The following is a 13997-nucleotide window of genomic DNA, read 5'->3' as shown; positions in this document are numbered from 1 at the left end:
ATGTAAGTCACCTGTAATCGAGTTTCACCATGAATCGTGGAGCACGCACTGGCAAAAAAAATGGATCGTTTATTTGGGACCAAGTTCAAGGATACAACAAAAAACAACGAGGAGCCAATGACCACAGAGTATTTACAAATGCGTATCTACAACAACTGACTGCAAGTGTGGATGTGATGAGGGGGGCGGGGCACCGTCTCATTACCATTTGGTGGTCTTTACGAATTCTCCTCGTCAATCTTGGGCGCCAGGTAGTACTTCACGTAGCCCATGTCGGCAATCTTGTACTCCACCACTAAAGACACGGGATGGGAATAAACGACGGGTGAGTGACAACGCTCGAGTATACTTTTGTCATCTGCTCAGTCGGTCTTGACTTTTGAGTATTTTCTGTCCGTCTGTCTCGCTGCTTACCGAGAGGAATGTCAGCGGACATGCTGAGGGTGACCGTCTTGGACAGCGGCGAGGCTTTGGTGAAAAAGTTCAAATAATTGAGGGCAAAGATCAGCTGAACCGGCTCGTTCATCTCGATGGTCACCTGCAAACATTTGGCAAAGCGCTAAGCAACGCTAACAACAACAAGAGATGAATATCTGGCGGTCCATCTCACCGCCTCATCCTCCTTGTCCACGTTGCTGGTCTGGGACAGCTTGACGTTCCCCGTGCCCAGCTCCCCGTTGGCCGAGAACTTGACGCCGTCCTTGGCGCAGGAGATCATGAGGGCGTCGCCGATCTGCGACAGGTCGCGGCAGATTCGGGCAAACTCCCCGGAGGGCATCTTCACCACGCAGCTGTATTCCTGCTCCTGTCCAGCAGAGGCAAAAGAGGTCAGGGTGACGTTCTCGCCCCTCTCGCCAAGCTCGGGAACGTCACGAGAACCTACCGGAATTCCCAGTTGCTCCACGTCCAGGTCCATCAGCTTCATCTCGTAGTCCGACACTTTCTCCTGGTCTGAAAAATGGAGCGGGGATTTAAAGAAAGGAGGACGGTGGACGGACGATTTGCAGCCGGGCGGGACTCACTGGTGGTCTCGAACACCAGCGTCAGCGTGTCTGCATTGTCGGCAGCTCTGAGGGTGATGATGTCTTCGTTTCCTGCACACTTCAGTATTTTTGACATGCTGCAAAGAAAAGGACGTCACGTATGATTTCTTTGTTTTCCTAAATTAGGGATTAAAACCGAAGGGCGAAAGAAACATTGTGTTCACAGCCGTTTTGTTCGTTTGTTGCTTGTGATTTTTCATTGTTCGCTACGAGAAAATGTGACCGAGCAAAATTAAGTAACTTTGGCTTTGACAAGTCACAATATGAAGAATACTACATAATGGTACGCTTGCTTTTTACCACTGGCTATACTGGCAAAGTTATACTTTCGGCGTAACCCGAATGCATATTCGTACGTGACGACAAAGTGACGTACATCCGGGAGCGACTGTTCCCGGGTTCCACAAGTATTCCCGCCAATTCTCGAATTGGCGCTCAAGTGACGTCACTGGACACTTGTTGTGCGAGCCGCTGTAGTTCTTTTCCTGGCGCCCGATAAACCTTTTCCAAGCACTTTTACCAATAGGAATGACCAAAGCAGTACATATAAACCCACTTTTCTTTTGTTACTAGGCTATTGTGTCACTGGGAGGGACGTGTCCGGGCAGGTCCGCCATGATGGCTCGGTTTCCGAGCGCACAATAAGACCCCAAGTTAAAGACGGCATTGAAAGCCTTTCGTCTAGCGGAACGTCAACCAAAGTTCTAATTTCACGAAGCCGCGAATTTGAGCTCGGCTCACCTGCCCAAGTTGACTCCCATGGCGAGGTTTCTGTCGCAGCGGTACGAGTCGAAGCCGTCACTGCGCAGGGTAAGTTGTACAAGGGAGACGTGAGACGAGTCCATGCTCTGGAGCGCGATGCCGGACGAGCTGACGTCCCAACACGCCTCCGTGATCAAATCCTTCAGGGCATCGAGCACTTTCTTCAGAATAGATCCCTGCACCAGGCGAGCCTCGAACATGTTTCTTGTCGTTGGGGGAGTGCTAGCTGAAAAGTTCCAAACTGTCCGTGGTTGCTACCTCCGAGTAAGAGAAGGCCAAATTTGGAACAGGCCCGGGGATAAAAGAAAAAAACAACAACCACAAAACAGGAGCGACGTAGACTTGAAGTACGAAGGAAGGCTTTGAGCTGCTCAACGCGCCACTGCTATGTTATAGTGATTCCGTGTCCTGACGTCACTTCTGGTTTAGACCGAACCTTTTCCGCCGGAGAAAAATTCCCGGCGTGGCAGCCATTTTTGAAAGGTCGTCCCGCCGAAGAAAAAGTGCCGGCGCGGCAGCCATTTTTGAGAGGTCATCCGAAGTGACTAATTTTGGTCGTTTAAAAAAACTAACTTAAACTCATACATGCCACGGACACCTTATTCAGTGGGTTAGAAAGAATGAAAATACATTATCCAAATTAACAACCTGATTTTTGTATGACCCTGTCCACATATATACTATAGTTCTATATTGTAAGGATAGGCGGCATTGAAAATACATGAAATGGCGTCGGGTGGACGTACTATGTTATCAAAAAAACAAAACGGTCCCTCTTGTACTGTACACTACTTTGAAAACACTCATTTGGGTCATTTCCCTTGGGTCTGTGTTTAAGAATCAAGTGTAACGACTGAAGTGACAAATAAATCATGACATTTATTGACAGTCCTGCCTTCGAGTCATGACATTTGAATACAGATTTTTCTCCCCGGCCTAGTCATTCGCCACGTGAGGCCAGTCGACCTAATCGACCAGATGGGGCAGGAAGTAGTTGGCGGCCATGGCGAGGATGGGCGCTCCCGTGGGCACGCCGGGGAAGGGGCCGCTGGAGCCCGCAATGTCCACGTGGGAGTACGGCAGAGGCGCCTCGGAATCCACTCCGTGCTGTGTGGAGGAGGACCGAGGCCACGTGATTGGACAGATACCGCGGAGGAGTTGCCGACTCCAGAGAAACACGGCGCGTACCTGGTGCAAGCCCGATGCCATGATGAGGAAGGCGGCCGGGGTCTGATGTCCGCGAGGGGTGGCCGAAGACGGCAGGTTGTTGGACTGCAGGATATCCTCGTACTCGGATTTGCCCTGGTGGAACTCGTAGTCCTCCCTCCGGATAGTGGAAACTTCAAAGGGGTCGCCCAGGGCCTCGCCGGCTGCGTGACGTTCATTCGTTGCAGAAAAAAAAAACATTTTAGCTTTGGAAAAAAAAAAAACGTCCTAAGTACGGTAAGCATTACTTCAGTCTCCTACTATTGCACCAAGAGCACTTATGTCATTTTGGTGGGGCGGACGGCTCCGCCCATTTTTTGGTCTGGCTCACTCCGCCCTTTTTTAATCTCACCTTTCTGCCACTTGGCCGCATTGCCTTGTTGCCGGGCGGGTCCGTTATCCATGACGATCTGCAAAGACCAAAAGCCTCAACCACCGACGATAGCGACGCCGCCATCCCATAACACGAGCCCTCACCGAGTAGTTGGGTCCCATGGCTCTTATGGCGTGGCCCGTCAGGGTGGCGATGGTAAACAAGTGCGGGCACGTCTGGGACAGCGCCTGTCGGAGGACAAAGCCCAACGTGCGTTGACGACGGAAGGCAAAGGCCCCGCCCCCGACCGGCCCGGGGTGGCTCCGACCTTCTCTTTCATCTCGCACAGCAGGTCCACCATCACCATCCGTCCCTCCGCGTCCGTGTTGCCCACCCGGACTCGGCGGCCGGCGCGGGACAGCACCAGCTCGTCCGCCACGTAGCAGTCTAGAGGGCACGGGGAGGCTTTTGACTCTGGCCGGCAAAGTTTAGAGATTCGAACGGCACCTACCCGAACCCACGCTATTGCGCACCATGGCCATGGCGCCGAAGACCTTGATGTTTTTGGGCTTCATCTTGGCCAAGATCTGAAAGGGCACGGGCAGAGTGGAGAAGAGCTCCGATGGGACGTGAACGGGCGCGCGCTCTGACTCACCTGGAAGAAGCCCGCCACGGCGGCGGCGCCGCACTTGTCTCTGTGCATCCCCGCCATGAAGCCGCCGGCCTTGATGTCGGCGCCGCCGGTGTCGTAGGTGATGCCCTGCGAGGGGAGAGTGGAAAATTTGACGAAAACGGAACTAGACTTCATATCCATCTAGTCCGCGGTTGAGAAAATCCAAGCCAGTTCCCGGCGCTACGCTCACCTTTCCCACCAGCATGAGTGTCTTGCGGACGGGTCCCTCGCCGCAGTACTCCAACTTGATCACTCTGGCCTGGTGACGGGTTACGCCTGCGCCCAGAAGGGGGTGTCAAGGGGGAAATCGGGGCCGGTGGGACCAAGGGCGCGCCTCACCGTTGGCGCAGCGGTTGACGGCGCCCAGGCAGGGGTACTCCCTCTCCAGAAGCTTGGCGTCGCTGATCACCTCCACCTAGAACGGAAAGCGGGCGTATCCCGCCATCCGTCATTCCAGATCAACGGGAGGGAGGGAGGACGGAGGAGCCTACATGCACGTCGCTGTTCCTAAAGAGTTCCACGACGTAATCGGCGGCGCGGGGGGCGGCCATTCGCTCGGGGTCCGAGCCGCCCACGTCACGGCACGCCAGCCTGGGTGGAGCGAGAACGCTCGAGAACGCTCGAGAACTCTCGGGAACGCTCGGGAACGCTCGCTACCTACCTCCCGCTCTCCAGAGCCCCGGCCAGATCGGCCAAGGTCTGGCCCTGGCTCTCCTGAGCCACCCACAGGCCCAGCACGCACACCTTGCGGTTGGAAGACTTGATGTTGGCCTCCCTGACTTCCAGAGGCTGCCGGGCGACACAATGCCATTTTACGGCACCTGCAGAATCGCCACGGCGGCGCCTTTTTACTCCTCACCGTGTAGAGTGCGTGAAGAGCTCCCAACGCGGCCACCAGCGGGCTGTTCTTGTAGTCCTTGTGCTGAGGGCACACCAGCAGGGGGCGCTGCATTCCAGTTTTTAAGGCCCTGAAACGATGCCCTCTTGTCACCGAAGCCCACCTCAAAGAGAAAAGACCCCAACGCCGGCTCACCTCTTGACGGCGTTGACGGCCGCGTCGCCAAACCGCCGGACGTCGTCGTAGTCGCGGTTGACGGGGCCCGTGGCGCAAAACACCAGGCGTTCACCGGGGAGACTGGGGACCCTCAGGACCACCACCTCCTTGCCCAGGCCGCCATCGATCTGTTTACCAGAGGACATTTGGGACATGGGACGGTGTGGGTCTAGCTTTTGTGGCATCCCACATTTAAAGCGCTTTTTTTGCGACAACTTACGATGTTGTAGTCCTGCAGCGGTGCTTTAAGACAGTCCAGCTCAGAAGGCAAATCATCGTAACTCTGAGTCACCAAGACCACGCCGTCAAATCTACCAGTGCAAAAATGCATCATCAACAAAATGTCCACCTCAACAGGACACGTTAAACAAAAAAAAAAAAGAGGAATCATCACTTCTACTCACTTGTGGTCATTGAGGTCCGTTGTCCACTCGATGGGCTGCACACTACACAAAATACAATTGGAAAAATGACACTCAAACACGGTAGGAAAATCCCACAAAGAGCACTAAATACTATGGGAAAAAAAGAACATTAAAAAAAACTTTTAATACCATGTTATCGGGGACCAAAACCAGAGTAAATATACTTTAATTTATTCGTTAATGAAAAATATGACTATTATCATGAATAAAATAATTGAGAACTAAGCTTGACACACTTTGCGACCTATATATTAGCCAGAAGATATCGTCCATTGCCTAGAAATGGACTGTTGAAATCAGGACACGACCTTTGATCTCTTCATTCTTATCTCTACAATGACAATGTCTTGACATGCACATGATAAGTCAGCTAGCTTCAACAAATTTACCCATTTGTTGGGCCGTAAGAAAACACACAAAAAGGCTAAGTCACGTTTGCCAAAGTGAAAGCAAAACCGACGGAATACCCATTTAGCATAAACTAAGGAGAGGAGAACTTGTCTTTGAACTTCCTCCATTGGGTCGGCCTTTGAATGCTTCAAACAAGTGCCTCTATGCCCTGAAATGTGTCTTATGGAAGGTTCCTCGAGTGGCACAAATGAAACTTTGCGTTCGTCTTCTCACCTGGTGCACATGATGTCCTGTCTTCCGTCTCTTCCCAGCAATCGTCGACAAGTCTTGCAGGAAAAGAAAGCCAAGCCGGTCTGCGAAGGTGATTGGGAGGCTGCCGGTCACATGATCAGTTGGGGCTTTTGGAGCGTTGCCTTCCCGTCCCGTTCAAAACGTCGGAGAGGATCCTTTTTGGTCAACAAATTGCTCTTAATAAAATACACGACGTCAAATTTTGGCCAAAAAATTCATGATATTTAAATGTGAACTTAAATATAAACCATATTTACAGTAAAATGTCGTTTTGCGTCACTTGATTTACAAGTACTGGACAAATTCCGAGGCGAACGAAGATGATTTTGTTATGCCTGACGGGACTTGTAGTGTTCGTTTTAATGACACCCAAATATCCATTACTAGTTGTTGTTGTTGTTGTTTTAAATATACATTGTGTACATAAGTGTATACGAGCGATAGGCTTATTAATTCGATTGAAAATCAGCGGATTCGGGGACGCGGTGGAAGGGAAATTTCAGTCACTGAAGCTTTGCGGAAGTCGAGTTTAAGGAGCAGAAGTCGAGCAGAGGTGAGACGTCAGTGAAGGAGTGCAATATTAACCTGGGGCTGCACTTAAAATGCTTCTTGTGTAAATAATCTCCGAATTGATGTGCTCGACCTTCAGGTAGGCAATGGAACTATCGAGGATACTTTGATGCATTTTTATAACACTGTCGTTTGAGCTGCATCGGCGCGCGACCGACGCTTGAGTTTGTTTACTTGTGCGTATAGAAATTCTTTTAGAAAACAAGAGCACCACAACATATGTCTGTATCCAATGAGCTTCATTAGTCTTCAATCTGTTTTGTTTCTATCCGCTGAGTAACGAACACGTTACCATTTTTCATGCATATCCATTTAAATATGACATTCCTCCCAAAAAATCTGCTTAACCTTATTATTATTATTAGGTTATTACTGCCAGATGCATGTGAATATGTAAATTTGAAGGAGCACACCTCCTACCTCTTGTCTCCCGTCTCTCCAAAGATGAGAGTCGCTTTGGGCTCCTTCCGCCTCCTCCGTTCGCACTTTCCCGGAGGCTTGTCCAACCTGCACAAACGGGGCATGCGGCTGGTTCAGTTCCAGCGCCTGGACGGCGAGGGCGTCCGAGTGGGAGCGGAATTGGGCCCGGGCCTGGACGTGGTGGACCTCAGGGCCTGCGACCCCTCCGTGCCGGGCACCGTGAAAGAGCTTCTGGAGATGGGAGACCAAGGTCTGGAACGAGCCCGCAGGTATATCCATCGGCGAGCCGCCCAAGAGCACTTACTTTCCCTCGGACGTGATTGACGGCGACGTGATCCCCCGGCCGCAGGGCCCTGTCGTCCGGCCGCCACGTGCTGAAGCGCTCCGACGTGAGGATCCTGTCTCCCGTTTCCTCCCCGGAGAAGTTGGTGTGCGTGGGCCTCAACTACCGGGACCACTGCCTGGAACAGAATGCCCCCATCCCCAAGGAACCCCTTATCTTCAACAAGTTCCCCAACGCCATCACGGGGCCCTTCCATGACATTCTTCTTCCTCCCGAGAGCCAAGTGAGTGTGGTGTAAGATGGCGCTCTTTCGTTTTGGCGTTTTCCATTCTTCTGTATATCAAGATGTGGCATGACACCATTCCAATGAATTGATCTTCACGCCTGTGTTTTTGGTGCTGCACCTCCACTCACGACCACTAGGGGCAGAAGTCAGGCGCCGTGCCTGCCTTGACATGTAGTAATCGGCCTCGGACGCACGAGGGTGTTGTTTTCCCAGCTCATGAATGCCATCCGTTAAGATTTTCTTCAGCATTTAAAAACGGACAAACTAGTACAATGAAGGGCAATTATAGTTCAAAACTAAAACAATTTGATGTGGGAGTTGAGCTGAGATACAGCGCCCCCTTGCGTCTGACTGACTGCTGCCGCGACCAAAAGTGCTGTCCCCAATTGTCCCCCCCCCCTTTTTTTTAACACCTTAACTGGATTGGAACAAGATCCTAACTCTGTGTTTGATCTCATTGAAAGGAGGTGGACTGGGAAGTGGAACTGGCTTTTGTGATCGGACGCAAGGGGAGGCACATCAAGGTAAGAGCGGCGACCGGTCGGTCGGTCTGGAGTAGACTCACTCACCATTTTGTGGCTGTCCAGGAGGAAGAGGCCCTCTCGTACGTGGCAGGCTTCACGGTGGCCAACGACGTGAGCGCTCGCGACTGGCAGATGAAACGTAACGGGAAGCAGTGGCTGCTGGGAAAGACCTTTGAAAGCTTTTGTCCCCTCGGACCGGCCTTGGTCACCACGGATGCCGTCGCAGGTCATACATCGCCCTTCATACTCTGTCCAAACTTCTTCTCCGAGGGCCCCGCCACCACAGAAAAAAAAATACAAGGATTCAAAGGCCAAATTGAAATCCATCTACTTTTATTTTTGAAATAGATCAAAACAAATTTGGCATGCTAACACAGACAGCCGTTAAGTAGGTGGCCTTCGGAGAAGTTTGTACATCCCAGAATTGAAATAAAAAAATGTCATCACCTCCAGATCCGCACAAGTTGGGAATTCGCTGTCTCCTCAACGGACAAGTGGTCCAGAACAGCAACACGGATCAGATGATCTTCAGGACACAAGCGCTCGTCTCCTGGCTTTCAAAGTAAGAGCAAACCTGCTTCCTTCTATCAAACACGCCATGGAATGTACGATCCCAAAAGCGGTCATGAATAGGAGTCGAGCTGGTTTCATCGCAATGCCGTAAAGCGCACAGGAGCCTCTGTTAAAGTGAAAGAAGCTTTAAATTCATGGGCTACATTAGTGCAAGATTTTGGTACGTGGTTACGTCTACTTAACTTGGCTCGCCGTCCGTCTTCCCTTTTAAGATTTGTGACGTTGACTCCCGGAGACGTGTTCCTGACGGGCACCCCTCCCGGCGTGGGGGTGTTCAGAAAGCCGCCGCTCTTTCTCAAGGTGATTTTCCTCGCAAAGATGACTACTGCCGTCCGTCAGCTGGCGGCCAAGTGCCCACCTGACCGACTCATTTTGTGTCTTCCAGAAGGGAGACGTGGTGGAGTGCCAAATCGATCAACTGGGCTCCATCGTCAATAAAGTGCTTTGAACGGAAATGTCGGCCGCTGCCTCCTCGTTGGATTGGAAATGTGGCCTTTTTACCAGAACCTTCTCTTAAGGCGGCTGTCGATGAGCCCGCTCGACCGTGTTTGACAACACCGGAGGGCAGCAGAGCTTCACGCCGTGAATGCCGGATGAAAAGCGCAATTTGTGGGGAAGGTCGGATTTGAAATGAAAAGAGCTCACATCCGATCCATTCTCAAATTGCCAGTTTAATAACCAAAGGCGGCCAATGGTCAGCGTGGGCTAACGTGGGAAACGGCAAAGTCAAAAGCTCACGTTGGAGGAAAACAAAAATGACGGCGCGGCTGATTGCGGCAAGCCGCCCTCCCGCGGCTTTATGCTAATGCTATTACGGGGTCAAAACTTGAAATCAATGTGTGCTAAGTGAAAAATCTCAAAGCAATTAACCCCAGGCAACTGTGGGAAGGGGGAACATCCTCCGCTTTCTCCAGTCCGACGCGCAAACAAACAAGTCAAAGTCCACGGCGATAAACGGCCATGTTTAACGTTCAAGGTGGAGGGAGGTACTGCTGGATGAACTGCTGCAGCTTACTTTGGTTTTCTGGCACCCGGTACAAGGGCGTCAGCCCCAGGAAGACTCCTCCCTCTTCTCCATTCTCCTTCGCGAGGACCTGATGGGGACGGGAGGGGGGCGCCGAGTTAGACCCCCGCTTTGAGTCGAGCCCAGAACAGCTTTCGCCATCGATGGCGTCCACCGAGCGTCGCGTCCGTCACTTGCGTGTCACTCACCCCCAAGTCCACGAAAGTCTCGACGGCGTCGGTGGCGGCCTCCGGCGAGCAGCTCTCTAGGAAACAGAGCGCGTTTCATTCAAAATTGCAGAGCAGACCATAACTCCCCTGACCCCTACCCCATCAAGTAAAAAAGGCCACCAAATAATGGAACAAGGCCATTATTGTGTAGAGACCGCTCCAATTTGTTTTCACGGTGGAGAGCTTTCAATGGGGGGCTGAGAATACATTTGTATGTACGTGCGGAGGTGTACGAACGACTGTTACACCGTTTTTTTTTTTTTTTAATTTTACGTGCTCACCGTATTGCCGTTTGTTCTCTTGGGCCGTCTTGCGCAGATGCGAGCGCAGCTCTGTCACAAAGTGGGCTTCTGTCCAGGAAAAAAAGATGGATCAATAAATATTTCTTGGATTTGCTCCTTTTTGTAAAATCTAGTCCACCGGTGTCAAAGTGATGGCCCCGGGGCCAAAATGTGGCCCGTCGCATCATTTTGTGCGGCCCGGGAAAGTCAATCACGAGTGCTGACTTTCTGTTTAAGACTCAAATTCAAATGATAGATATAGATGTGTATTACATGTCCTGATTTTCCCCCTTTTAAATCAATCATTGTCATTTTTTAATCCAGTTTTTAGTTCACAAATCATTGTGTAAAATCTAAAATATATATTTAAAAAAAGCTAAAATAAACATTGTTTTAGATCAATTAAAAAACGAATATTCAGGGCTTTTAATCCATTAAAAAAAGGGGAAAAAATCTATCTTTGATGGTCTGGCGCAGGTGAAATGGAGTTGAGGTTAAAGCGGCGTGCCAAGCAAACCCGAGTCCGACACCCTTGGTCTAGCGAGAAAATGAAACCTGGCAGAGGCGAGGCCAGACGCTCCAGGAAGGCGGCGGTCCAGCAAAGCGTCCTCAGACGTCCGGCGAGCATGTTGACCAGGAACAGCAGCATGTCGGGACACTGACTGGGACGGCTCATCTAGGAATGACACAAAAGAAAAGAAAAGTCAAAGATGGAAGGTCGCCCGCCTGATACTTATTTACGTCAGTGATTGCTGTCGTAAGTCACAGATACCCCCCCCCCCGAAAAGGCCATCCGTGCCATCCATGCCAATTTCCATGAAAAATAGCGCTCCACTTCTGAATATTACAAATGACTCAAGCACTTCTGGAACAAATTAATTCCGGAATGGACGTACCAATCAAGGTCGGACTGAATGTTTCTTTGTTTTCCAATCCTACCATTTTTAATAAATGTCTGGCACCCAATGACGTCTAGGAAATATGGCAATATGACCAGTTACGACGACCAGTCGGAACAGAGCGTCCCAAGTGTAGCCATCTTTTCCGTATTTGAACGGCGCGTGAAAGATTAAAAGGGCTATCTTTTGAACGTAAGCAGCTCTAAATGAAGCGCAAAATGTTCTCCCAGCCCAAATTTGGCGCTCTTTATGTGTCTTTCAAAAGATTTGGGTCAGAAATATTTGCGGGGCAAATCACCTCAGCAGGCTGGATTTGAATAACAGATGAATGGGCGTATTGTGACCGGGCGCTGGCTTGTCCGTGGCGCTTTCATCTTCTTGCTTTTTCCCAGCAAAAGCGTGGGCTCCCCCAGGGAATCGAGCGCGAGATGCGGGCCCCCCCCGCCATCCACACGTCCTCAGCCACTGTTATTAGAGCCGACAGGCATTTGGCTAATTGCTATTCCAGTCAGGCGCCGTGGCCGACGCATTTGCCGTGAGTCACGGGTGCCACGGAGCCTCCTCAAGTTGGGCGTCGGGTGGGCCCCCTCTTCTCGTCGCCGTACCCTCTCCCCCAGCTTCCGTTAAAACTGGGCGGACGTCCCACGTCCTACCTGGTAGAAAGGCGCCGCCTCCTGGTCGGAATGGCCGTCATCCGGCTGGTCCGTGGCCATCCAGGTGGACACTCTCTTTCTTCTCCTGGTGTCGTCCACGGGAATTTCCCCGTCGTCCTCGGAAAAAAGACAAAGTGAAAGGAGCAGTTCCGGGAAAAACTCTCTTGTCTTTTGTTTAAACAGTCAAATTTCAATAGGTTTGAAATTCAAACAGGATCATTTTCTACGGCAAAAGCTCCGGGAACTGGATTACCGTCATTTCCGGACTAAAAGTGGCGCTTTTTAATGGTTTGGCGGTGACGAATACTCAAGTGCAACCTCCATGATGTTTTTTTGTTTTTCCCACTCTCTCTGTTTTTTTTTTTTTTGTAGACTATTTCTATCCAAAAACCTGTTCTGTTAACAGATGCCGCCGATTCAGCCTTTTGTTCAATTCTCACTTGAACGCAGATTTGTTCTTGCTTTTTGATCAAATACTAACAAAAAAGTGACTTATATATATTTTCCCTCTTGATGGCGTGGAGTGAAATGTGCAATGTCTGTGCATCCACTGACGTCCCCATGAAAAAGCTGTCTTACTTCTTTCTGGATCAAGACGCCACATCGCAGCAGGCTTTCCACGGCATCCAGCGCAAAACTTTGAGGAGACTGACAGGGCTGTGGGAGGAAAAAAAATGTGAATAAATGAGGGAGGCAGGTAAGAAGAAGCAAACATCTCATCAAGCCCAAAAAGAGCAGTCGAGGAAGACAGGTGAAGGGGGGAGCCCAGACAGCCAGGCGGAGCAGACCCCCCCCGAAAGCAGATCAGAGAAGACCAATCGGCCATCGGGACGCGCCAACCAGCCAAGGATTTTTTAAAACATTCTTTTTTCCTTTTCCCCCCACCGAGGCAAAGGCGGAGTCACGTCGCTGCCGGCGGAATGCAAAAAAAAAAGAAGCTGACATGAAAGGTGGGCCGACGGAGAAAAGAGGAACGTACGCGGCGCCCCCGGAGGCCTCCGCCGACTCGGCGTGACGGACGGCGAGCACGTCACGGCGGCGGCTTCCCGTCGGCGACGCCGACGGCGACTCACCGGCCGGAAGCCCGCGGGCAGGAGATGGCAGAGGCGGAGGGCTCTCCGGTTCAGCTCCGACGGGGAGAGCGCCACGTCAAACTCGGCCCGACCTCTGACCCCCCCGTCCGGCGTCTCGGTCCGCGCCCCCACGTCATGCAGTGCGGATGACACGGCGCACGCTGGCGGGGGGAGGGAAACAAAATGGCTTCTATTGGCAACGGTGGTGGGAACAAAAAGGTCAAACAGGTCACTTGTAAAAAAAACAATTTAGATGGATGGACAGACGGATAAGGTGGCTTCAATTCACGCAACGCTTTCCTTCAGTCCGGAAACACTTCCTTGGTATAGTACGGCAAAAAGATGGCGGATCTCTGCCCATTGGAACATGGGGAGATTATTTGCTGATTATTTGCTCACTGGAGTGAGCGAGGGATATACACTGTCTGTCTTTGGGCGCCACAATGGGAGCTTTTAATGAGTTCTGACGCACCAGCCAGACCAGAAGAAGCTTTGGCGCGTCGTTGAAAAGGAGGCACCGGAGAAAAGGACGCCACGCTCATAAAAGAAGGCATTAGCTGTCGCGGGCCGCTGGTAGACTCCACTCCTCCGGGAAAGCCAGAGTAATACGCAAGTGTTTGGGATTAAGAGCCAGAGCAGATGGCCACGCTGTGCGGACCGAGACGGAGAGCCGGCCGCACAACGCCGCCATCTTGGCTCCAATTGTGGCCGGCCAAGTTGCAAGCGGGTCACTCAAGAAGAGGCTGAAAAGAAGAGCTGGCCCTCAAAAGGAAAAAGCACTTTTCAAAACCAAGTCCAAACCAGAGACGCTTTTCTTCCAGCTGCCGCTCACAATTTCCTCCAACAAAACAACGGGAAAGCCAATCTATCGGACGGGCCAGGCGGGCTTTCTCCGACATCTCGGCGTACTTGGAGGGAGAGACGAGGATGGCAAAGGGTCAGAATTGGAGACGCCGCTTTATATTTGACATTTAAAGTGCGCCCTTTGGTATGCCTCGCTGAGTTTAGGAATTCCAGCGCCAAAAAATGGCAGGAGGTGGTCAGGCCACGCCTCTTTATTATTTCATTCATCAAAAAGATTGTA

At 51.3% G+C, this 13997-nt stretch overlaps 4 protein-coding genes across 6 annotated transcripts in view; 1 reads left to right on the top strand and 3 right to left on the bottom strand.

Annotated features, from left to right (window-relative positions):
- Positions 1 to 49: 49 nt before the first annotated feature.
- LOC144195324 (proliferating cell nuclear antigen) lies at positions 50 to 2236 on the bottom strand. The gene is made up of 6 exons (XM_077714878.1): positions 1785 to 2236; positions 1023 to 1120; positions 884 to 951; positions 611 to 805; positions 415 to 538; positions 50 to 295 (listed from the first exon to the last, which is right to left on the bottom strand). The coding sequence occupies exons 1-6, from the start codon at positions 2003 to 2005 to the stop codon at positions 219 to 221; spliced, it is 783 nt and encodes a 260-aa protein (XP_077571004.1). The 5' UTR covers positions 2006 to 2236; the 3' UTR covers positions 50 to 218.
- A 428-nt stretch (positions 2237 to 2664) lies between these two features.
- On the bottom strand, positions 2665 to 6258 carry LOC144195320 (putative aminopeptidase W07G4.4). The gene is made up of 16 exons (XM_077714872.1): positions 6101 to 6258; positions 5456 to 5497; positions 5272 to 5362; positions 5031 to 5179; positions 4857 to 4965; positions 4659 to 4786; positions 4489 to 4588; positions 4337 to 4412; positions 4188 to 4273; positions 3980 to 4084; positions 3836 to 3911; positions 3653 to 3771; positions 3489 to 3572; positions 3364 to 3421; positions 2994 to 3175; positions 2665 to 2912 (listed from the first exon to the last, which is right to left on the bottom strand). The coding sequence occupies exons 1-16, from the start codon at positions 6109 to 6111 to the stop codon at positions 2772 to 2774; spliced, it is 1557 nt and encodes a 518-aa protein (XP_077570998.1). The 5' UTR covers positions 6112 to 6258; the 3' UTR covers positions 2665 to 2771.
- A 218-nt stretch (positions 6259 to 6476) lies between these two features.
- On the top strand, positions 6477 to 10404 carry LOC144195323 (oxaloacetate tautomerase fahd2, mitochondrial-like). 2 transcript variants are annotated; one of them, XM_077714876.1, is made up of 8 exons: positions 6477 to 6671; positions 7133 to 7377; positions 7458 to 7674; positions 8142 to 8201; positions 8265 to 8427; positions 8655 to 8763; positions 8987 to 9074; positions 9160 to 10404. In XM_077714876.1, exons 2-8 carry the CDS (start codon positions 7133 to 7135, stop codon positions 9220 to 9222), a joined length of 945 nt encoding a protein of 314 aa, XP_077571002.1. In that variant the 5' UTR covers positions 6477 to 6671; the 3' UTR covers positions 9223 to 10404. The 2 variants fall into 2 exon arrangements, with proteins under 2 accessions (XP_077571002.1, XP_077571001.1); XM_077714875.1 differs by having other exon boundaries at positions 6477 to 6767.
- The window catches only part of LOC144195318 (glycerol-3-phosphate acyltransferase 2, mitochondrial-like), a 27776-nt gene continuing 23204 nt past the window's right edge, over positions 9426 to 13997 (bottom strand). For both annotated transcript variants that reach the window (XM_077714869.1, XM_077714867.1), the window contains exons 18-24: positions 12914 to 13074; positions 12420 to 12497; positions 11841 to 11957; positions 10844 to 10964; positions 10289 to 10357; positions 9987 to 10042; positions 9426 to 9868 (exon numbers count right to left, since the gene is read on the bottom strand). In XM_077714869.1, the coding sequence (XP_077570995.1) occupies positions 9746 to 9868; positions 9987 to 10042; positions 10289 to 10357; positions 10844 to 10964; positions 11841 to 11957; positions 12420 to 12497; positions 12914 to 13074 (725 nt within the window). In that variant the 3' untranslated portion in view covers positions 9426 to 9745. The remainder of the gene's footprint in view (positions 9869 to 9986; positions 10043 to 10288; positions 10358 to 10843; positions 10965 to 11840; positions 11958 to 12419; positions 12498 to 12913; positions 13075 to 13997) is intronic.

The sequence above is a fragment of the Stigmatopora nigra genome, chromosome 4, assembly GCF_051989575.1.
Source record: "Stigmatopora nigra isolate UIUO_SnigA chromosome 4, RoL_Snig_1.1, whole genome shotgun sequence".
Taxonomy (NCBI): Eukaryota; Metazoa; Chordata; class Actinopteri; order Syngnathiformes; family Syngnathidae; genus Stigmatopora; species Stigmatopora nigra.
This window is presented reverse-complemented; position numbering and strand designations above follow the sequence as displayed.

What these genes read in the sequence shown, in the direction of transcription:
- LOC144195324 (XM_077714878.1), bottom strand. Translation starts at nt 2,005, where the DNA reads ATGTTCGAGGCTCGCCTGGTGCAGGGATCTATTCTGAAGAAAGTGCTC. An exon ending in TGGAGCAACTGGGAATTCCG is followed by an intron (nt 806 to 883) that starts GTAGGTTCTCGT and finishes TCTGCTGGACAG; the next exon opens with GAGCAGGAATACAGCTGCGT. An exon ending in TGGACAAGGAGGATGAGGCG is followed by an intron (nt 539 to 610) that starts GTGAGATGGACC and finishes AAATGTTTGCAG; the next exon opens with GTGACCATCGAGATGAACGA.
- LOC144195323 (XM_077714876.1), top strand. Translation starts at nt 7,133, where the DNA reads ATGAGAGTCGCTTTGGGCTCCTTCCGCCTCCTCCGTTCGCACTTTCCC. An exon ending in CACCACGGATGCCGTCGCAG is followed by an intron (nt 8,428 to 8,654) that starts GTCATACATCGC and finishes CATCACCTCCAG; the next exon opens with ATCCGCACAAGTTGGGAATT. An exon ending in CTCGTCTCCTGGCTTTCAAA is followed by an intron (nt 8,764 to 8,986) that starts GTAAGAGCAAAC and finishes TTCCCTTTTAAG; the next exon opens with ATTTGTGACGTTGACTCCCG.
- LOC144195320 (XM_077714872.1), bottom strand. An exon ending in TTAGGAACAGCGACGTGCAT is followed by an intron (nt 4,413 to 4,488) that starts GTAGGCTCCTCC and finishes TTTCCGTTCTAG; the next exon opens with GTGGAGGTGATCAGCGACGC. An exon ending in CGTCAACCGCTGCGCCAACG is followed by an intron (nt 4,274 to 4,336) that starts GTGAGGCGCGCC and finishes TTCTGGGCGCAG; the next exon opens with GCGTAACCCGTCACCAGGCC.